The sequence below is a fragment of the Oryctolagus cuniculus genome, chromosome 7 (genome assembly GCF_051225735.1).
Source record: "Oryctolagus cuniculus isolate XC-2025 breed Fujian yellow rabbit chromosome 7, ASM5122573v1, whole genome shotgun sequence".
Classification (NCBI taxonomy): Eukaryota; Metazoa; Chordata; class Mammalia; order Lagomorpha; family Leporidae; genus Oryctolagus; species Oryctolagus cuniculus.
Genome location: NC_142873.1, coordinates 133,373,673 through 133,395,517, shown reverse-complemented (window position 1 = coordinate 133,395,517; position 21,845 = coordinate 133,373,673). Strand labels below are relative to the sequence as shown.

Genomic DNA, 21,845 nt, shown 5'->3' with positions numbered 1-21,845 from the left:
CTCGCTAGCTCGCTCTCGCGGGCGAAATGCCGACAGACTACACCTGGGGTGGATGAAATGAGCTCTCTTAAGTCGGATGTTTATCGTTTCCGCGCACTCTCTAATACTTGTGAATTCCAAACACCCTCACCCAGGCCCAAACACTCCATTTTCAATGCCTTGGCTCGCATTTAAGGCATTCCTGGGGAGCACAGCCCAGCGTCGGAACGGCGCCAGTTTACAGGAACGATTTTGAGAGCCTGAGAAGCGGGCGGCTCCATCTCGCCCAGCTACCTCAGGGCGGAAGTGGCGGCTCGCTCCGTGTCAGTCCCCGCTAAGCCCTGTCCACCAGTCGGCTCGGTCTGGCCAAGAAAAGCGTAGCAGATGGCGCAGCCCTGTTGGGACCAGCCGCGGACCCACGGGATGGAACTGCAGTTCCGGCGGTCCGAAACCAGAAACCCCGCGAGGAACACAGCGGGCGCAGGAGGAGGAAGACTATTGGTGGGACACCACTGGGCAAGGGCCGGAACTCGCGATTCGGGCTCCCGTTTTCTTCAAGCCGGAAGCGAGGAAGGTGGGGCCGCCCTGGGCGTAGTCCGCGAGGGGAAGATTGTTTTGGTGACACTGCCTGACGCGCCGTGCGCGCGCGATGAGGGCGGGTGTCTGTGGTGGTGGTGGGGCACTCGGAAGGGACGGATATCGCTGTGACACCGCGGGGAAGTGCTGAGGGGACACGTGTCGGTGTGGCACCGGTGCACGCTGAAGGAGCCGGTGGAGCCGGGTGGCCATGGGGATGTGGGCGTCGCTGGACGCGATGTGGGAGATGCCGACCGAGAAGCGTATCTTCATGGCCGTGTTGCTCTTCTCCTGGACGGTGTATCTCTGGGAGACCTTCCTAGCGCAGCGGCAGGTGAGCCCGGACCGTGCCCACCTGACCCCCACCCAGCCAGCCCCAGGCCAGCCTTGGCCTCGCCCCTGAGACCCTTGATGCCCGCTTCGGTCCCAGCACCGGGCCCGACCCCGTAGTCAGTACCGAGCTCCTTAGCTTGGCCCGATGGCAGGCTGTGGCTTTAAGGGGTTCCTGATGCATTAGCGAAGTTTCCCGCAACGTTGTCTCGGGACCCGTGCCGGTGAGGGCCTGAAGAAGGGGAAGGGCTGTCGCTGGTCAGGCTTGAGCTCTGTCGCTCTGCCCGTCCTGTTAGGATCCTTGGGCCCAGACTCAGCTTCTTGAGCTTTGGCACAAGCCGTCAGAAGGAAGCTGCACACTTGTTAGCATCACAGCCTCCCCATGACGTTCGAGTTCCCATGCATGACCGCAGGAAACCATTTTCTGGAAGTGAAGAGTTTTGCAATCCTCCCAAGGACCTGCAGCCTTTTTTTTTCCTTCTTAAAGTGCTCATATTTTTTTTTCCTCGAAAAACATTTCTTACAGTTCATAAAGGCATTTTTATTATTTTTGCTTAAAGACTGTGAAAAAGTAAAGTAGAAAGTGAAAGTTCTAAGGGTTTCCTAGAGGTAACCATAGTGGACAGCTTGCTGGATTAGAGACCTGAGCTTCTGCAGTCTCTCACTTCACCTGCGTGCTTCTGGGTTGTCACTGAGATACGTCAGTGATGATGCCTGGGAAAACCTTTTTCTTTTGAGAGGCCTTACATCCACTGGTTCACTTCCCAAATGGCCACAATGGCCAGAGCCGAGCCAGTCTGAAGCCTGGAGCCTCTTCTGGGTCTCCTACACGGGTGCAGGGGCCCAAGGAACGTTCTACCACTCTCCCAGGCACACTAGCAAGGAGCTGGCTCTTAAGTGGAGAAGCTGAGACTTGAACCAGCATCAGTGTCACATGCCAGTGCTGCAGACCAGGGCTTTAACCCACTTAGCCACAGCGCCAACCCCAAACCTTTTTCTTTCTAACTGCTGGGACTCTTTCCTGTGAGCATCATGGTCTTCTTGCTCTGCATATTTATAGTCTACTTGTATTGTAAACTGAAAGTTCTAATTTCTGTATCTATGCCTAGTTCATGTCTGAATCTCTTTAGTCCAGATTTTCAAAACAGGTGTTCAGCTGTTCAGCAGGAAACTGACAAAGAGCTCTGTGGATAACTTCCTTAGTGCAAAATCTAGCTGACCCAGAGAACATGCTTTGTCTAAGTGTGTGGTGTCTAAATCCAGGGGTGAAGGATTAAGCATCTATTTACCTTACTTTAATAAAAAGCCTCGTCAGAGTAACTACTTTTCAGTAGTGTCTTGACTAAGTCATGCTTTGCTGTAATGCCCTCAGCTTTTGTCGGCACACAACCGTATATAGGGAAAGCACATATTGTTTAGTATTTGTGCCTTCTTTTATGTCACATGGGCTGAAATTACCTTTTAGAATTTGAAATAATGAGAAAGTTGGTCTTTCTTATGGACCTGATATAGTTCTGTTAAACCTCACATTTCCCTTCATTTGGCTGCTAGGACCAAATTCAATGATACTCAAGGTTAGCATGTTTGTTTCTCTTTTTCATGAATTTGCTTTCTGTATTATTGGACTGTTAAATTCTGAATGAGTGGTACCCTTATGATGTTATAACTTTGGTTTACATGTAAAGTCTGAAGTGTGATAACAACCCTGATTTTAATTTTACATGGTCAACTAGCCTCAGATGATATTCTGCTTTTACTTTCGTATATCAATTTTTGCAGTGGTCAATCTACCTGATCAACTTCGTGTATGTGTGAACCAATTCAACAGGCTTAAGTGACAAGTTAAAGCTATAAACCATTCAATATATTTTTTTAAAGATTTACTTATTTGGGGCTGATGTTGTGGCTTAGTGCAGGCTCTGCCTGCAGCGCCAGTATCCCATATGGGCACCAGTTTGAGTCCTGACCTCTCCTCTAATGATCTAGCTCTCTACTATGGCCTGGGAAAGCAGTGGAGGATGACCCAAGTCCTTGGACCCCTGCACCTGAATGGGAGACCTGGAAGAAGCTTCTGGCTCCTGGCTTCGGATCAGCCCGGCTCCGACCATTCTGGTCATTTGAGGAGTAAACCAGCAGATGGAAGACCTTTCTCTCTGTCTCTCCCTCTCCCTGCCTGTAACTTTACCTCTCGGATAAATAAATAAAATCTTAAAGAAAGATTTATTTATTTATTTGAAAGTCAGAGTTACAGAGGAGAGGCAGCGGCAGAGAGAGAAGTCTTCCATCTGCTGGTTCACTCTTGAAATGGTTGCAGTAGCCAGGAGTCAGTAGCTTCATCCCCGTCTCCCATGTGGGTGCAGAGGCCCAAGCACTTGGGCCATCTTGCACTGCTTTCCCAAGTGCATTAGCAGGGAGCTGGATAGGAAATGGACTAACGGAGACTTGAACCAGCACCCATATGAGAAGGCTTAACCAGCTACACCAGTGCCCCAGCCCCCACATTCAATATTTGATCATTTTGTTTGACTATTGTAATAAGCAATTTACTATTTCATTAAAGTGTTTCCTTCAACATATTTCAGAGGAGGATATATAAAACAACAACTCGTGTACCACCAGAGTTGGGACAGATCATGGACTCCGAAACATTTGAGAAATCTCGACTGTACCAACTGGATAAAAGTACTTTCAGCTTCTGGTCAGGACTCTATTCAGAGGTTGAAGGCACTGTGAGTATTGTTGAATACTTCGTAGTGTTTGTTTTCAGTTTTGTATTTTTTGTGACACAAAAGAGAGTATAATGCCTATAAGTCCCAGAATACTTTTTTTTTTTCCTGAAGATTTATTTATTTGAAAGGTAGAGGCAGAGGCAGAGAGACAGGTCTTCTATCCACTGGTTCACTTCTCACATGGCCACAATGGCTAGAACTGTGGCAATCCAAAACTGAGAGCCAGGAGCTTCCTCCAGGTCTCCCATGTGAGTGTATGGACTTGGGCCGTTATCTGCTGCTCTCCAAGCTTATAGCAAAGAGCTGGATTGAAAGTGGAGCAGCCGGGTCTCGAACTGGCGCCCATATGGGATGCCAGCACCATAAGCAGCAGCCCCTAGAATGCTTCTTAAGCTTTGTGATTGATAGTAAAGAGACAAAACATAACTGCAGAGTCAGTTGGAAATTGGAGATTATGTCCACTGTCGCCTTGGGGCCAGGTGTGAAAGGGAACTTTGTGTTGTGCATTATTCTTGCTGTTCTTGCGGCAGTCCTTCCAGCCTTTACCTTGAGTGGCTAAGCCATCGTCGTCCACACTGCAGCCGGAGGAGTCTTTCTGAAGCAAGTTCTGGCCACATGAATTCCCACAGCAGTGGCTCGCTGTTTCCCTTGGGGTGATGTCCGTATTTCTTGTAGCTTTATGAGGTCCTTTGTGACCTGGCCTTTGCTTACTTGACCTTCATCATTTTATTCCCACCCCCTTTAAGAATTTTCCCCATCACTGTTGATCATCCCAAACCCAGCTTGGTTTCTTGTGACTCTGAGACTTTGCACATGCTGGTGCCTCTGTCTGGGGTGCCCTTTTCTTTCCTCCTCATCTCCTCCCTCTCACTGGAAGCTGGTTCATCGCTACTCTTCCATTCAGATGCAACTGCAGTGTCGTCTTTTCTAAGCCACTGTTGGAAACTCCCCTGCTCTTCTGGTCGGGGCAAGGTTGCCTGCTATCATTGTTCCTATCAGAATACTCACCACCCTCTGTTGGAATTGCCTGTTTATTTGGCATCCTTTTGGTTCCTTCAAGGAAGAGTGATTATTCATCATTTTTTACGTAGTGCCTGGCATATGATTCATTTATTGAAGGATACAATGAATGACAGGTCATTTTTTACTTAGCCCATCTTAAATGCACCAAAAGAAGAGTGGCTGTCTAGCGTAGAGCAGTATTTCTCAGTCTTTTTTCCTGATCTCCCTCTTCTTTGCTGCCTTTTACACATTTCTTCCTAACACATTTCTTCCTATTTGTTCCTGTACTTTATGAACGTGCACCATGGAACAGTTGGAGGTGTGTGGTGCAGCATTTCCCAGCAGGCTCTGAGCTCAGCTGGTTGACTCTCAGCTCCACCAGACCAGCCAGGTGACCTCCAGCACATCATCAAACATTGTGTGCTCAGTTTATTTCACTGAGCTATGATAACAATAGTTCCCCATTTATAGTGTTGTTGAGAGGATTAAATGAGTTTATTGTATGTAAGATACTTAGAATGGTACCCAATCCAGCGAAAGTGCTCCATAAGTGTTGTTTGTATCTAATTTGCTTAAACGATGACAGAATTGTCTAGTTTGTCCTAAAATTTTGCTTAACAAATATGGAAAGACAATTCTAGTGTGTTTAATTAGATCCAAGTTATTAGAAGCTGTTCTCCTTTCCTTAAGGTGATGATAAAATGGCAAAACTTGCAAGAGAGTTAAATCTTGGTATCATAGAAAAACAAATAAGTGATTGGAAAATGAAATTGCATTGGATTTTGGGGTACACAGCAGTTATTTTAGGCTGGCCCAGCTCCAGCTATCGTGGGCATTTGGGGAGTGATGGATGGAATTGGATGGAAGATATCTCTCTCTCTCTCTCTGTCACCCAACCTTTCAAATAAATCCTTTTTAAAAGACTGCGTCAAAGAAACCATTATTTAAACTCTAAAGACCACAACATGAATGTGCTAAATTTATCTTTGGGGAACTAATAGCTGCATTTGCTACTGGCGAAGAAGCAAATTTTGTGTTGCTTTGAAACCCAGTTCTGTTTGAATGCGAGTTCATTAATTCCTATTTTGTGTTGACTAAAACCAGTAATTATGGTGAGGCGTTTAGCCCAGCAGTTAAGACGCCGGTTGAGCCACTTTTGTCCACATCAGGGTGCCTGGATCTGACTCCAGCTTCTGCCAGTGCGGATCCTGGGAGGCAGAGATGATGGCTCAGATCATTAGGTTTCCCCCCATTGAAGACCTGGATCGAGTTCTCAGCTTCCAGCTGTGGCCCTGCCCAGTTCTACCTGAGTCCCTGTCCTTTTAGGCATTTGGGGAGTGAACCAGCAGATGGAAGCTCTCCCTCTTTAGCTCTCAAAAAATTTAATTAATTAATTGATTGATATATTTTAGTCACAAAGAGTAAACGAGAAGATTCACTTAGACGTTTTTTGCCTGAGTACTTTCCTTTTTTTTCTTTTTAAAGATTGATTTATTATTTGAAAGTTACACAGAGAGAGAAGGGGAGGCAGAGAGAGAGAGAAAGAGAGAGAGAGGTCTTCCATCCGATGGTTCACTCCCCAGTTGGCCGCAACGGCTGGAGCTGTGCCGATCTGAAGCCAGGAACTGGGAGCTTCTTCCGGGTCTCCTATGCGGGTACAGGGGCACAAGGACTTGGGCCATCTTCTACTGCTTTCCCAGGCCACATAAGAGCTGGATTGGAAGTGGAGCAGCTGGGACTTGAACCGGTGCCCATATGGAATGCCGGCACTGCAGGCAGTGGCTTTACCTGCTACGCCACAGCGCCGGCCCCCTGAGTACTTTCTACTTGAGGGAACCTAAGCATGACCCTTGTGTAATTAATGATGGGGGCATTATTCACACAAATATGGCAAAGTACCCAAAGAGAAAATGTCCAGCCTCCTGATACCTCACAGATGTCAAGAAAGAGCCATTTGGGGCCGGCACTGTGGCGCAGCGGGTAAACACCCTGGCCTGAAACGCTGGCATTCCATATGGGTGCCAGTTCGAGACCTGGCTGCTTCTCTTCTGATCCAGCTCTCTGCTATGGCCTGGGAAAGCAGTAGAAGATGGCCCAAGTCCTTGGGCCCCTGCACCCACATGGGAGACCCGGAAGAAGCTCCTGGCTCCTGGCTTCGGATCAGCACAGCTCCTGCCACTGTGGCCAGTTGGGGAGTGAACCAGTGGATGGAAGACCTCTCTCTCTCTCTTTCTCTCTTTGCCTCTCCTCTCTGGGTAACTCTTTCAAATAAATAAATCTTAAAAAAAAAAAAAAAGAAAAAGAAAGAACCATTCAAGACATGGCATGGCTGGGAAGTAGGGTAGTGCAGAGTAGAAAATTCAAATTGTTATTTCTCCAATTTTTGAGTCTTTATACATGAATAGTTTTTCATTTTTTTAAAGAAAATATTTATTGGTGCTGGTATAGTGGCATAATGGGTAAAGCCATCTGACACCAACATCCCATATGGATACCAGTTTGTGTCTTGGCAGCTCCACTTACAATCCAGCTCCCTGCTAATGGCTTGGGAAAGCAGCCGAAGTGCTTGGGTCCCTGTACCCATGGGAGACCTCGAAGAAGCTCCTGGCTTTGGCCTGTCCCAGCCTGGGCTGTTGTGGCTCTTTGGGGAGTGAACCAGCAGATGGAAGATCTCTCTGCCTCTCCTCTCTCTGTAAATAAAATAAATCTTTTTTAAAAACTATTTATTTATTTGAGATATGGAGAGAAAGATTGAGACAGAGACTGAGAGAGAGAGATTTCCCATCTACTAATTCACTCCTCAAATGCTCACAACAGCCAGGACTAAGTCAAGCTGATGCCAGTAACCTGGAACAAGCAGGTGGCAGGGGCCCTAGTAGTTGAGCCATTATCTGCTGCCTCCCAGGTATACAACTACAGGAAGCTAGAATTGGAAGCAGAATCAGGACTCAAACTCAGGCACTCCTGTATGGGATGTGGGTGTGGGAAGAACTGTCTTACTTAATTTGCTCTTGTGCCAAATGCCCACACCCCAGTTTTGACTTTCAAGTCTCATTTTTCTCATCTTTAAAATGCAAAATGGATAGATATTAAACCACACGTCATGTTGTGTGGCAAGAACTGAGCAAGATAATAGAATGAAGCACTTAGAATAGTGCCAAACACATAGCGATTGCTTAGTCATTGAGTTGCTTTGGGCAAGTTACTTGAGCCTTTCTAAATTTCAGTTGCCTCATCTATAAAATAGGAATATTTATACACCAGACATCCCTAATTTTCAAGACTGTAGTAAAAATGGCCAAAAAAGAATGCTTCGCAAAAGAGGCACAGGAATTGTTTTTGTTGGACTCGTTAATTCTTGTCATGGGACGTCCCCAGAAGTGTGCTCGGTGAGATTAACAACGTAGAGAAATTTCACCGTGTTTGGTTCTCCATCTCCAAAGTAGACGGGGTTTGGAATGGTGGTTTTCACGTGTATCCACAGATTACTCAAAGTTCCTATTAAAACTACCCTTGATACTTATTTAAAAGCTGGGCTTTAAGTAATAGGTGTTCTAGCTTCTCATTAAAAGCATTATAAATCTTTAATTCTGAATTATTTATTAGTGTTGGGAATAGGATGAAAGAAGCTGCATCCCAGGTCAGTTAACTCAGCAGCTGGAGCATATGCCAAACAGTGGTGTCCAAAGCATGTCTTCTGGGAAAACAAGGTTTACATCCAAGATTAAGTTAGTTGTAAAGTGGAAATACCCAGATGTAGAGTAAGTGAAACTTTTAAAAAGCAATTTATTCAGGCCGGCGCCGCAGCTCACTAGGCTAATTCTCCCCCTTCGGCGCTGGCATACCGCGTTCTAGTCCCAGTCGGGGCGCCGGATTCTGTCCCGGTTGCCCCTCTTCCAGGCCAGCTCTCTGCTGTGGCCCGGGAGTGCAGTGGAGGATGGCCCATAGTGCTTGGGCCCTGCACCCGTGTGGGAGACCAGGAGAAGCGCCAGCCGTGGCAGCTATTGGAGCGTGAACCAAGGGCAAAGGAAGACCTTTCTCTCTGTCTCTCTCACTGTCCACTCTGCCTGTCAAAAAAAAAAAAAAAAAAAAGGCAATTTATTCAAACAATGATTTTTAACTTTAGTGTACATCAGATTCACATGCAGACTGCTAGGCCCCATTACAAATTTCTGATTTAATAGGTCTGGGGTGGGGCTTGAGAATGTGCATCTTTGACATCTCAGATGTTATGCTGGTGCTGTGCTATCCAAAAACCTGTTTGAAGGGCCAGCATGTGGCACCATGGGTTAAGCTCGTGAGGGCACCAGTTCAAGTCCCAGCTGCTCTACTTCTGGTCTAGCTCCCTGCTAATGTGCCTGGGAAAGCAGCTGCTGATAGCCCATGTAGGGAGACCTGGATGAAGCTACTGGTCCCTGGCTTCAACCTGGCCCAGCCCTGGCTATTGCTGCCATGTGGGGAGTGAAGCAGCAGATGGAGAATATCTCTCTGTGTCTCTCTGTCTCTGTAACTCTTGACTTTCAAATGAAATGAAAAAAAAAATTCTTAAAAAAATTTGAGACCTGTGATATTAAAGCAACCCAACATGCCAGTAAAAATCTAAAAGATGGATGCTATAAACTATGACAACATTGTAGAAAAACAGGAACATCAAATACTGGAAATGAGAATATTACTTGGTATAAACGTTTTACAGAACAAGCTGATGATGCCAAATATAGTTAGAGATCACCACTGATCTAAAACAATGCAGTGCAAAAAGCAAATTGTAGAGTGATAACTATGATATGATATAATTTATATACTTTCAAAAACATATGTAAGTCACTGTAATGAGTTCAGAAATATAAAAAATGGCCAACCGGCGCCGCGGCTCAATAGGCTAATCCTCTGCCTTGCGGCGCCGGCACACCAGGTTCTAGTCCTGGTCAGGGCGCCGGATTCTGTCCCGGTTGCCCCTCTTCCAGGCCAGCTCTCTGCTGTGGCCAGGGAGTGCAGTGGAGGATGGCCCAGGTGCTTGGGCCCTGCACCCCATGGGAGACCAGGAAAAGCACCTGGCTCCTGCCTACGGATCAGCGCGGTGCGCCGGCCGCGGCGGCCATCGGAGGGTGAACCAACGGCAAAGGAAGACCTTTCTCTCTCTTTCTCTCTCACTGTCCACTCAGCCTGTTTAAAAAAAATATATATATGTATATATATATGTATATATATATATGTATATATATATATAAATGGAAAGAAAAGCTTATTTTGGCACAAAAATTTTTGGTATCCATCCATGTTTTAAAATATTTATTTATTTACTTAAAGATTTATTTTACTTGAAAGGCAGAGTTACAAAGATAGGTAGGGAGAGATAGAGAGGTCTTCCATCTGCTGGTTTGCTACCCAGATGGCTGCAATGGCCAGGGCTGGGATAGACCGAAGCCAGGATCCAGGAGCTTCATCCAGATCTCCCATGTAGGTGCAGGGACCCAAAGACTTGTGCCATCTTTAGCTGCTTTCCCAGGTGCATTAGCAGGGAGCTGGATCAGAAGTGGAGCAGCTGGGATTCTTAACTGGTGCCCGTATGGGATGCCAGCATTGTAGGCGGTGGCTTCACCCATTATGCCGCCATGCTGGCCTCTAAATTTTTTATTATTTATTTTTGTTTACTTGAAAGGCAGGGAGACAGAGAAAGAAGTGGGGCCAGCGCTGTGGCTTAGTAGGCTAAGCTGCCTGCAGTGCCAGCATCCCATATGGGCACCGGTTTGAGTCCCAACTGTTCCTCTTCCAATTCAACTCTCTGCATATGCCTGGGAAAGCAGTGGAAGATGGCTTAAGTGCTTGGGCCCTGTGCCTGCGTGGGAGACCCAGAAGAGGCTCCTGGCTCCTGGCTTTGGATCGGCCCAGCTCTGGCCAATGCATCTGGGGAATGAATCAGGGGATGGAGACTGTTTCTCCCTTTCTCTCTCTCTCTGTAAATAAAATCTTTAAAAAAAAAAAAAAGGAAATCAGAGAGTGCATGATCTTCCATTTGCTGGTTCACTCCTCAAATACTTGCAACAACTGTAGCTGGGCCAGGCAGCTGGAACTCTCTCTGTATCTCCCATGTGGGTGGCAGGAATCTGAGTACATGAGCCGTCATGTGCTGCTTCCCAGGGCGCAAATTATCACCTGGATTGCAAGCAGAACTGGGACTCATTTTCTATGAACTTTCTGAAGTACGCTTCTTGTATTATTTATAAGTACTTTTTAAAAAAGGTTTATTTATTTATTTATTTGAAAGTCAGAGTTACGCAGAGAATGAGAAGCAGAAAGAGAGGTCTTCCATCTGTTGGTTCACTCCTCAAATAGCTGCAATGGCTGGAGCTGGGCCAATCCGAAGACAGGAGCCAGGAGCTTCTTCTGGATCTCCCATGCCCGTGCAGGGGCCCAGGACTTGGGCTGTCTTCTGCTTTCCCAGGCCATAGCAGAGAGCTGGATTGGAAATGGAGCAGCTGAAGCCTCCAAGGCTCCTCCAACAGCAGGCAGTCCACTTAACAGGGACACAGTATAAAAAAAAAAAAAAAAAACGCACAGTGACGCAAGAATTAACTATGCCGAGTAACAAACACAGAAATAGAGGGAGCAAGATCAACGATGACACTATGATGCCTCCAAATAAGCAAAACACCCCAAGCCAAGAGTATGAAGATGATGAGATAGAAGAAATGCAAGATACGGATTTCAAAAAATTTATGATAAGAACATTTAGAAGTTTTCAAAAGCAAATCCTTGAACTACAGAAATCCTTAACGGACAAGATTGAAAATCTCTCTCGTGAAAATGAAATTTTAAGGAAGAGTCAAAATGAAACTCAGAAACTAGTAGAACAGGAAAGTGTAATAGTCAAGAGAAATCAAAATGAAATGAAGAGCTCAATAGATCAAATGACAAACACATTAGAAAGCCTTAAAAACAGAATGGGTGAAGCAGAAGAGAGAATATCGGACTTAGAAGATAGAGCACAGGAAAACATACAGTCAAATCAAAGAAAAGAAGAGGAAATTAGAAACCTAAAAAATATTGTTGGGAAATGGAGCAGCTGAGACTTGAATTGGCACCCATATGGGATGCTGGCACTGCAGGCAGCAGCTTTTCCTGCTATACCACAGTGCTGATCCCTATAAGTACAGTTTTTTTTAAAGATTTATTTATAATTTGAAAGGCAGAGTTAAACAGAGAGAGAGATCTGTTCACTCGTTTACTCCCTGGATCGCTGCAGTGGTTGGTGCTGTGCCAGGCCAAAGTCAGGAGCCAGGAACTCCATTTGGGTCTCCCTCATGGGTGGCAGGAGCCCAAGCACTTAGGCCATCCTCCATGCCTTCCCAGGCACATTAGCAAGGAACTGAATCAGAAGCAGAGCAACCAGGTCTCGAACCATGCCCCTATGGGATGCTGGTATCGCAGGCAGTAGCTTAACTCATGGTACCACAACGCAGGCCCCATAGGTACATTATTTATGGATACATATGTATATGTGTGTGTGTGTATATATATACTCTTGCAATATATGAATATATACAAAGTAGATTAGAGGAATACTGGGACTGGTGTTGTGGTATAGCCAGCATCCCATATGGGCGCTTGTTCCAGACCCAGCTGTTCCACTTCAGATCCAGCTCCCTGCTAACACACCTGGGAAAGCACCAGAGGACAGCCCAAGTGCTTAGGCCCCTGCACTCACATGGGAGACCCAGAGGAAGCTCCTGGCTCCTGGGTTTGACCTGGCCCAGTTCTGACCATTGCAGCCATTTGGGGGAGTGAACCAGCAGATGGAAGATCTCTCTCTCTCTCTCTCTCTCTCTCTCTCTCTGTCTCCTTCTCTCTCTGTAAGCCTACCCTTCAAATAAATTAATTAAAACAAACAAACAAACAACTGCTGTGCTAGAGCACGTAACATGGGGGACCTGACAACTCTGACCCAAGTACTCAGGCCATCATTCACTGCCTTTCCAGGTGCATTAGCAGGGAGCTGGATCAGAAGCAGAGCAGCAGGGACTCAAATTGGCTCTCCAATATAGGATGGCAGCAGCTGCTGAAGCGACAGCTTAACCTGCTGCACCACAACACCAGCCCCAGTACATGTATACATTGTGTAATAATCAAATCAGTGTCATAGCCATCACTGTAAACATTTATCATTTCTCTATGATGAGAATATTTAAAAAATTTCTCTTCTTGCTGTTTTGAAATACACAATATAATATTGTTAACTTTGTTCATCCTACTGTGCAAAAGAACACCAGAACCTAGTCTTCCTATCTTATTTGCATCTCCCCATGCCCTTACTTGTTTTTTAGTTTAGCTTAGTTTTTTTGTTTTTTTTTTTGTTTGTTTGTTTGTTTGTTTTTTCTTTAACAGCTTTATTGAAATATAATTCACAAACTGGGAGTGGATGTTTGGGCTAATGGTTAAGCTACCAGTTAAGCTGCCTCTGCCCCACATCAGAATGCCTGGTTGTTTTGTTTTATTTTGTTTTAGATTGATTTCTTTATTTTGAAAGTCAGAATTACAGAGAGAGATAGAAGATCTCTGTTTCTCTTCCACTGTATCTGCTGGTTCACTTCCCAGATGGCTGTAACAGCCAGTGCTGGGCCAGGCCAGAGGCAGGAGCTTCATCCAGGTCTCCCATGTTGGTGACAGGGGCCCAAACACTTGGGCCATTTTCCATTGCCTTAGCCAAGAATGTGTGGGTTTGACTCCTGGCTCTGGCTTGATTCTAGCTTCCTGCTGATGTGGACCCTGGGATGTAGCAGGTGATGGCTTAAGTAATTGGGTTCTTGCCACTCATGTGGGAAACCTGGATTATGTTCTTCATATCTGACTTTGGTCCTGGCCTGCCCCCAGCCATGTGGGCATTTGGGGAGTGAACTAGGAGATATATCTCGCCTGTGAAATAAATAAATAAATAATTTTTAAGAATTTACATAACATTCAGTTCATACATATATAATGTATAGACAAAAACATTTTTTTAAATTTATTTAACAGGTAAAGTTATAGACAGTGAGAGAGAGACAGAGAGAAAGGTCTTCCATCTGCTGGTTCACTCCCCAAATGGCTGCCACAGCCTGCGCGAAGCCAGGAGCCAGGTGCTTCTTCCTGGTCTCCCATGTGGGTGCAGGGGCCCAAGCACTTGGGCCATCCTCCACTGCTATCCCAGGCCACAGCACAGAGCTGGACTGGAAGAGGAGCAACCAGGACTAGAACCCAGCGCCCATATGAGATGCCGGTGCCTCAGGCGGAGGATTAATGAAGTGAGCCACAGCGGCGGCCCTGACAAAAACATTTTAACAGGGGCTGGCATTGTGGTGTAGTGGGTTAAGCTGCTGCTTGCAACACAGGCATTCCATATAGGGGTTCCAGTTCAGGTCCCCATTGCTCTGCTTGAAATCCTGCTCCCTGCTAATGCACTTGGGAAAGCAGTGGATGACGGACAAAGTGTTTGGGCCCCTGCCACCACTTTGGGAGACCAGGATGCAGTTCCTGGCTCCTGGCTTCAGGCTGGCCCAGACCTGCCTGTTGTGGCCATTTGGGTAGTAAATTGGTAGATGGAAGATCTCTCTCCCTCTCCCCCTTTCGCACTGCCTTTTAAATAATAATAATAAAATGTTAACAGTCTCAGCTTAGTATCTCAGTGGCTTATATTTTTAATCCTAAATGAGATGAGTTTCTCTTTTTATTTTTTTAGAGAGAGAATAATTTTGACCTTTTTTTATAACATGTTGTCTCATATGATAGTTTCTGATGCTATTCAAATATGACTAAAGTATGCTTTGTTTTATAGTTTATTCTTCTCTTTGGGGGAATCCCTTATCTCTGGAAACTCTCTGGACGATTCTGTGGTTATGCTGGCTTTGGACCAGAATATGAGGTATGTGATTCATTAGCATATTTTGTCAGTCTTTTTGTTTGTAAGTTTTAAACTGAAGTTAACTGTTTAAGTTAATTTTCTTGCTCCTACCATTATTAGACTAGCTTTTCTGTCTGTTCAGTCCTTGTCCACCCATGCTATGTCAGATCATGCTAGTTACCGTAACAAAAGCCCAGAATTTCAGTGGGTTTTCGCAACAGTTTATTTCTCAATCACATAATAGCCCAGTGTTAGTTTTTTAGTTAGCAGCTAGCTCCCATGTGGTAAATCGAGGGCTCAGTCCCTTTCATCTATGAATTTGTCATCCAGTGCCTCATGCACATGCCCTTTTTTTTTTGACAGGCAGAGTGGACAGAGAGAGAGAGAGACAGGGAGAAAGGTCTTCCTTTTGCCGTTGGTTCACCCTCAAATGGCCGCCGCGGCCTGCGCGCTGCGGCCAGCACGCCATGCTGATCCGATGGCAGGAGCCAGGTGCTTATCCTGGTCTCCCATGGGGTGCAGGGCCCAAGTACTTGGGCCATCCTCCACTGCACTCCCGGGCCATAGCAGAGAGCTGGCCTGGAAGAGGGGCAACCGGGACAGAATCCGGCGCCCCGACCGGGACTAGAACCTGGTGTGCCGGTGCCGCTAGGCAGAGGATTAGCCTGTTGAGCTGCGGCGCCGGCTGCACATGCCCTCTTTTAACTTCCTTAGACCCACTGTGGTATATGTTCTTTGCATTCACATTTCATTGGTGTACCGTCATTTGGTCTCACTTAGATGCAGAGGAGCTGGGAAATGTAATCTCTGTATAGGTAGCTACTGCTGCTGCTTTTTTTTTAAGATTGATTTATTTATTTGAAAGGCAGAATTAGAGAGAGGAGTAGACAGAAAGAGAGATCTTCCATCAGCTAATTCACCCCCAAATGGCCGCAACAGCTGAGATTGTGCCAGGCTGAAGCTAGGAGCCTAGAACTCCATCTGGGTCTCCCATGTGGATAGCAGGGACTCAAGTATGTGGGCCATCTTCTGCTGCTTTCCCAGGTGCATTTGCAGAGAGTTGGATCAAAAGTGACATGAACTGGTGCTCTTATGGGATGTCGGCATTGTAGGTGGTGGCTTAACCTACCATGCCACAATGCTGGTTCTGCACCTGCTTCTTTGGAACAAATAAATGTGTGCAATGAAAGGGAAAGTGTGAATTTTGTTGAACTCATGTATGCAGATGCTGCCTTTTTTTTTTTTTAAGATTCATTTGTTGTTTTGAAATGCAGAGTTTCAGAGAGAGAGAGAGACAGAAAGGCATAGAGAGAGATCTTCCATCCTGTGGTTCACTCCCCAAATCGCTGCAGCAGCCAGGGCTGGGCCAGGCTGAAGCCAGGAGCCAGGAGCTTCATCTAGGTTTCCCACATGGGTGCAGGGGCCCAAGCACTTTGGGCCATCCTCCACTGCCTTCCCAGGCACATTAACAGGGAGCTGGATTGGAAGTGGAACAGCCAGGACTTGAACTGGTGCCTATATGGGATGCTGGTGCTGCAGGCAGTGGCTTTACCTGCTATGCCACAGTGCTGGCCTCAGCAGGTGTTTCTGTGTTAAACATACTTAACAGGTATTTCAAACAAAGAGAAAGTATCTCCCAGAATCTCCACTAAACTGCCTAACTTGAACAACCACTCTTTCTGGAACTCCAGTTAGTAGAACAAGCATTAAACTCCCCACTTAATGGATGCTACACACTGCTTCCTGGCTTTTCCTTGGAAATTGCCAGCTTTGTTACCTCCTTTCTGATTGTTCTACTTGAGATTTTACATCTCATCTATGAGTATAAAGGGGTCTTCAAAATATTTATGAAAATGTGCACTATTATTTAATTACATTTTCCACGAACTTTTTTTTTTTTTTTTCAAGATTTTATTTGTTTATTTGAGAGGCATAGTTACATGCAGAAAGAGGGAGAGGCAGAGAGAAAGATCTTCGATACACTCATTCACTCCCCAGATGGCCAAAACAACCGGAGCTAGGCCAGTTCAAAACCAGGAGCCAGGAGCTTCTTCCAGGTCTCCCACATGGGTGCAGTTGGGCCAACTTCTGCTGCTTTCCCAGGCCAGAAACAGAGAGCTGGATCAGAGTAGCCACGACATGAACTGGTGCCCATATGGGATGCTAGCACCTTAGCCTGCTATGACACAGCGCTGGCCCTATGAACCTTTTTTAAAAAAGAGTTATTTTTTTATTTGGAAGTCAGTTGCAGAGAGCGGGAGAATGAGAGGGCAAGAGGAGTCTTCCATCTGCTATTTCACTCTCTAAATGGTCTCAACGGCCAGCACTGGGTCAGGCCAAAGCCAGGAGCTCCATGTAGGTCTCTCATGTGCTTGGTAGGAACCCAAATACTTGGGCTATCTTCCACTGCTTTCCCAGGTGCATTAGCAGGGAGCTGGATTGGAAGTGGGACAGCTGAGACTTGAACTCATATGTACTGCCAGTGTCGCAGATGCAGGCTTAACCTGCTTTGTCACAACGCAGGTCCCTCCATGATTTTGTTTTTTATTATTTTTTTAAAAAGGCTCTTCAAGTTTTTTTTTTTTTTTTTTTTTTTAAAAGATCAGTTCCATTGTGTGGGTACACTGGATTTAACTCAGGTCATCCTGTGTCTCTTTTCTATACAGCCTTTCCTAAAGTATTCAAACTCTTTGAAGACCTTCTTATTTTGAATAACTAAGTATTAGTAATTTAATATAGAAATAAGTTTTCCTAAAAATAATGCTTCAGAAAAAGTTGAGTAGGGGCCGGTACTGTGGCACAGTGGGTTAAAGCCCTGGCCTAAAGAGCCAGCATCCCATATGGGCGCTGGTTCTAGTCCTGGCGGTTCCTCTTCCCATCCAGATCTCTGCTATGGCCTGGGAAAGTAGTAGAAGATGGCCCAAATGCCCCTGCACCCACAAGGGAGACCAGGAAGAAGTTCCTGGCTCCTGGCTTCAGATCGGCACAGCTCCGGTAGGGGAGTGAACCAGCAGATGGAAGACCTCTCTCTCTGCCTCTCCTCTCTCTGTCTTTGATTTTCAAATAAATAAATAAATCTTTAAAAAAAAATTGCTCACTCTCCACTAATTCCTGAAGGTAATTTTCTCCATTGGATTTTGGCGTTTTGTGAAAACTTTAAGGAACTTCACCCCTTTTGCCCTCGACCAATTTTTCTGTCTCATTGTTTGTTTCTTTGCCTAGTCCCAACCATCCCCCTCATCTTGTCATCTACTTATTGGGTGCTCTTTTATCTTGGCATACTTTTGCAAGTAACATGAAATTTCTCCTTTTCCTCCTCTTTTACGACCCACTAATTTCTCTTTCTTCAGAGTGCCATCCCAAGTCTCATCACCTGTAAGCCTTCTTTGAATTCACTAGCATGTATTGCTCTTTCTGTTTGCTGAATTCTTCTCACTGTTTAGTCTGTGTGGCTTAAAGTAACTCATATAATACCTGTGTAATAAAAGAGGCATTGGTTTATTCTCCTTTGCTTGCAAATAACTTTTTTGAAAGTAGGGGTGACATTTCAGACCTTTAATTACCCATTTAGTTGGGCACGTGGTTTGGGATATAACAAGTACTAAGCAAATAACTTATTGATTTGATCACTTTGTTCGTTTGAGGAATGAATTATTTTATATCATAAAAACTGCCATTTTTTTTCTTCTTTTGCTTAGATCACTCAGTCCTTGGTGTTTCTGCTGTTGGCTACACTTTTCAGTGCATTGACTGGTTTGCCATGGAGTCTTTATAACACTTTTGTGATAGAAGAAAAACATGGTTTCAATCATCAGGTATAATAGAGAATTCAAATACTGTTTTAAATGGGAAGATTTTCTGTGCTCTTGCCATGGATTGGTAATAATTTAAACAGAGTTTGCTGTTTTAGAGAATGAATTAATTAGGAAATAAAAGGATTGCAGATATGGTAAACATTATAGTTTAGTCTTGCTATAAACTCTTCTAGTACAAATGTCTAGTGTTAGTAACTAAGTGAATTGATTTTAAACTAAAGTATAAGACATTTACCTATTGCTTTATTCTCCCTAGTATAAAATAGACCTCACTGTGTGTTAACTTTAAAAATTGCTTTAATAATGTGTCCTTTGTGTTCACTTCTTAGCTATCTAAAAAGCAAAATCAATTTCTCAGTTTGTTGTGGTGGTGGTATTTTTGTTTTTCAGACTTTAGACTTCTTCATGAAAGATGCAATCAAGAAATTTGTTGTGACTCAGTGTATTTTATTGCCTGTGTCTTCACTTCTACTTTACATTATTAAAATTGGAGGGGACTATTTTTTTATTTATGCCTGGCTGTTCACATTAGTTGTTTCTCTGGTGAGTAAAAACTTTTATTTCATTTTCTTTAACAAAGTTCCTTGGTGTGATTACTATAATTTAATCTTTATTAGCATATAAACAGTTCTTAAGAAGCATTGAAATATAAATAGATTCTCATGAAAAGTTCCCTTTTGGTATCTACTTTTGGGTGTAGAAATAGGAGAGTTGACCACACATTTTGCTCTTTCTGTGCTGAATCAGATCCTTGACATTAGGTGTTAGCCGTTTTTTAATGATCCAGTTGTCAGACAGTTTTGGGCCATATATTTGTGAGTTGCCACTAGAGTGGATAACTAAGAGTGGTAATTTAAAGATTTTTTTTTTAAAGAATTGTTTATATGGCTGGCGCCGCAGCTCACTTGGCTAATCCTCTGCCTGTGGCGCTGGCACCCCGGGTTCTAGTCCCAGTTGGGGTGCCGGATTCTGTCCCGGTTGCTCCTCTTCCAGTCCAGCTCTCTGCTGTGGCCCGGGAAGGCAGAGGTGGATGACCCAAGTGCTTGGGTCCCTGCACCCACATGGAAGACTGGGAAGAAGTACCCGGCTCCTGGCTTTGGGTTGGCACAGCGCCAGCTGTAGCGGCCATTTGGGGGGTGAACCAACGGAAGGAAGACCTTTCTGTCTGTCTGTCTCTCTCTCACTGTCTAAACTCTGCCTGTCAAAAAATAAAAATAAAAAAAAGAGAATTGTTTGTTTATTTGAAAGAGAGAGCGGGAGAAAGAGAGACATCTTCTATCCACTGGTGAACTCCCCAGATGGCCACAACAGCCTGGGCTGGGCCAGGCCGAAGCTAGGAGCCAGGAGCTTCTTCCAGATCTCCGGGGCTGTTTTACACTGCTTTCCCAGGCCATTAGCAGGGAGCTAGATCAGAAGTGAAGCAGTTAGGGGCCGGCGCCGTGGCTCAATAGGCTAATCCTCCACCTTGCGGCGCCGGCACACCGGGTTCTAGTCCCGGTTGGGGCGCCGGATTCTGTCCCGGTCGCCCCTCTTCCAGGCCAGCTCTCTGCTATGGCCAGGGAGTGCAGTGGAGGATGGCCCAAGTGCTTGGGCCCTGCACCCCATGGGAGACCAGGAAAAGCACCTGGATCCTGGCTCCTGCCAGGATCAGCGCGGTGCGCCGGCTGCAGCGGCGGCCATTGGAGGGTGAACCAACGGCAAAAGGAAGACCTTTCTCTCTGTCTCTCTCTCTCACTGTCCACTCTGCCTGTCAAAAAAAAAAAAAAAAAAAAAAGAAGTGAAGCAGTTAGGACTCGAACTGGTGCCCACATGGGATGCCAGTGCCACAGACAGTGGCTTTACCAGCTATGCCACGATGCTGGCCCCAGTTTAAAGATTCTTTACTGACCCCTAGTTCCTAAAAATCAGGATGTTTTGAAGAGAATAGATTTAGGAGGGCCAGGTAAAAGAAAGCATACACTTACCTGGCTTTCTTCTGCCCATTTCCCCCTGCCTGTCCCACATGCTTTTTCCCTTCTCTCGCTTTGTTACTCCTTTTCTCTCTTCCCTTGCCCTTCCTTCTTTTGCTCATTCTCTTTCCTTCTCCCTCCCCAACCGTGGCCACCTAGTTTCTCCTCCCTGTACACCCACTCACTCTTCTCTCTGTCCCACTTTCCCCTCCCTCCATCTTTACATCCTCTGTTTCCCATATTCTAAACTGTTTGATGACAAACATGCTACACACAAAGTTGTCTTTCATAGCCCCCAGAAAATATTATCTATCAGCTCTTCAACTCCACTGATGATAAAATTTACTTCAGCTAGAATTAAGTAATGCTTCTTGCTTTGCTTCCTACTAGTGGGATCAAGATCAAAAAATGAGTGCTAGTTAGATTTACAAGTATTTGTTGTATTGAAAGAGAAGAAATGTTCCAAAGACTTACAGAAGTGTTGTGAAATGTGTGGTTATGAACTGCAGGGAATTAACTTTAGAAGACAAACTAAGTGGGGCTGGTGCTGTGGCACAGTAGGCTAAGCCTCTGCCTGTAGCACCAGTATTCCATATGAGTTCCTGCTGCTCCTCTTCTGATCCAGCTCTGCTATGGCCTGGGAAAGCAGTAGAAGATGGCCCAAGTGCTTGTGCCCCTGCACCCACGTGGGAGACCTGGAAGAAGCTCCTGGTTCCTGGTTTCAGAGGGATGGGCCCAGCTCTGGCAGTTTTGGCCATCTGGGGAGTGAACCAGTGGATTGAAGACCTTCCTCCCTGTCTCTCCTCTCTGACTGTAACTCTGCCTCTCAAATAAATAAACAAAAATCTTTAAAAAATAAAAAAAGACAAACCAACTAAGAAACAAATATCACTAGCAGGTTTTTTATTTTTATTTTTTTAAGATTTATTTATTTGAAAGACAGGGTTACACAGAGAGAGAAGGAAAGGCAGAGAGAGGTCTTCCATCTGCTGGTTCACTCACCAGGTGGCCACAGGGTGGGAGCTGTGCCCATCTGAAACCAGGAGCCAGGAGCTTCCTCCAGATCTCCCGCACGGGTGCAGAGGCCCAAGGACTTGGGCTATCTTCTACTACCTTCTCAGGCCACAGCAGAGAGCTGGATCGAAAGTGGAGCAGCCAGGACCCAAACTGGCGGCTACATGGGATGCCAGCACTGCAGGCGGCAGCATTACCCACTATGCCACAGTGCCAGCCAGTAATTCTTTTTTAGCTCTTCTTTAGGAAATGCATGGTATGGTTGACTCACAGTGTCAGAAATCACCAAAATAGTTTTGGTAGGACTGTTTATTGCCATCCTGAGAATTACCACCAGTAGCATTATCTCCTAAAATAAAGTTCACAAGTTTACTGTGTTATTTAGACTACTCAATTTTATTTAATTCATCAAAACAGTGAACTCTTACTATCTGGCACTATTTGGGTCTGGAAATACTAGAGCACAGTAGATAAATTTCCTGTTCTCAAGTAATTAATACACATAATTATTTTAATAAAGTTGAATTTGTATAATTATGAGTAGTTTTTCTTTAAGAACATATTCACAGATTGT

The 21,845-nt window shown here is 45.2% G+C and overlaps 1 protein-coding gene across 3 annotated transcripts in view; it reads left to right on the top strand.

Moving 5' to 3' along the window:
* The first annotated feature begins 554 nt into the window (after positions 1 to 554).
* ZMPSTE24 (zinc metallopeptidase STE24) overlaps positions 555 to 21,845 on the top strand; it is a 50,791-nt gene continuing 29,500 nt past the window's right edge. Inside the window, exons 1-6 of one of the 3 annotated variants that reach the window (XM_089300920.1) lie at positions 592 to 889; positions 3,468 to 3,614; positions 14,428 to 14,514; positions 17,844 to 17,868; positions 18,192 to 18,308; positions 18,699 to 18,851. In XM_089300920.1, coding sequence (XP_089157046.1) covers positions 14,489 to 14,514; positions 17,844 to 17,868; positions 18,192 to 18,308; positions 18,699 to 18,851 — 321 coding nt within the window. In that variant the 5' untranslated portion in view covers positions 592 to 889; positions 3,468 to 3,614; positions 14,428 to 14,488. Of the gene's footprint in view, positions 890 to 3,467; positions 3,615 to 14,427; positions 14,515 to 17,843; positions 17,869 to 18,191; positions 18,309 to 18,698; positions 18,852 to 21,845 lie in introns of all 3 variants that reach the window. The other 2 variants (XM_017346422.4, XR_016211098.1) reach the window with 2 other exon arrangements.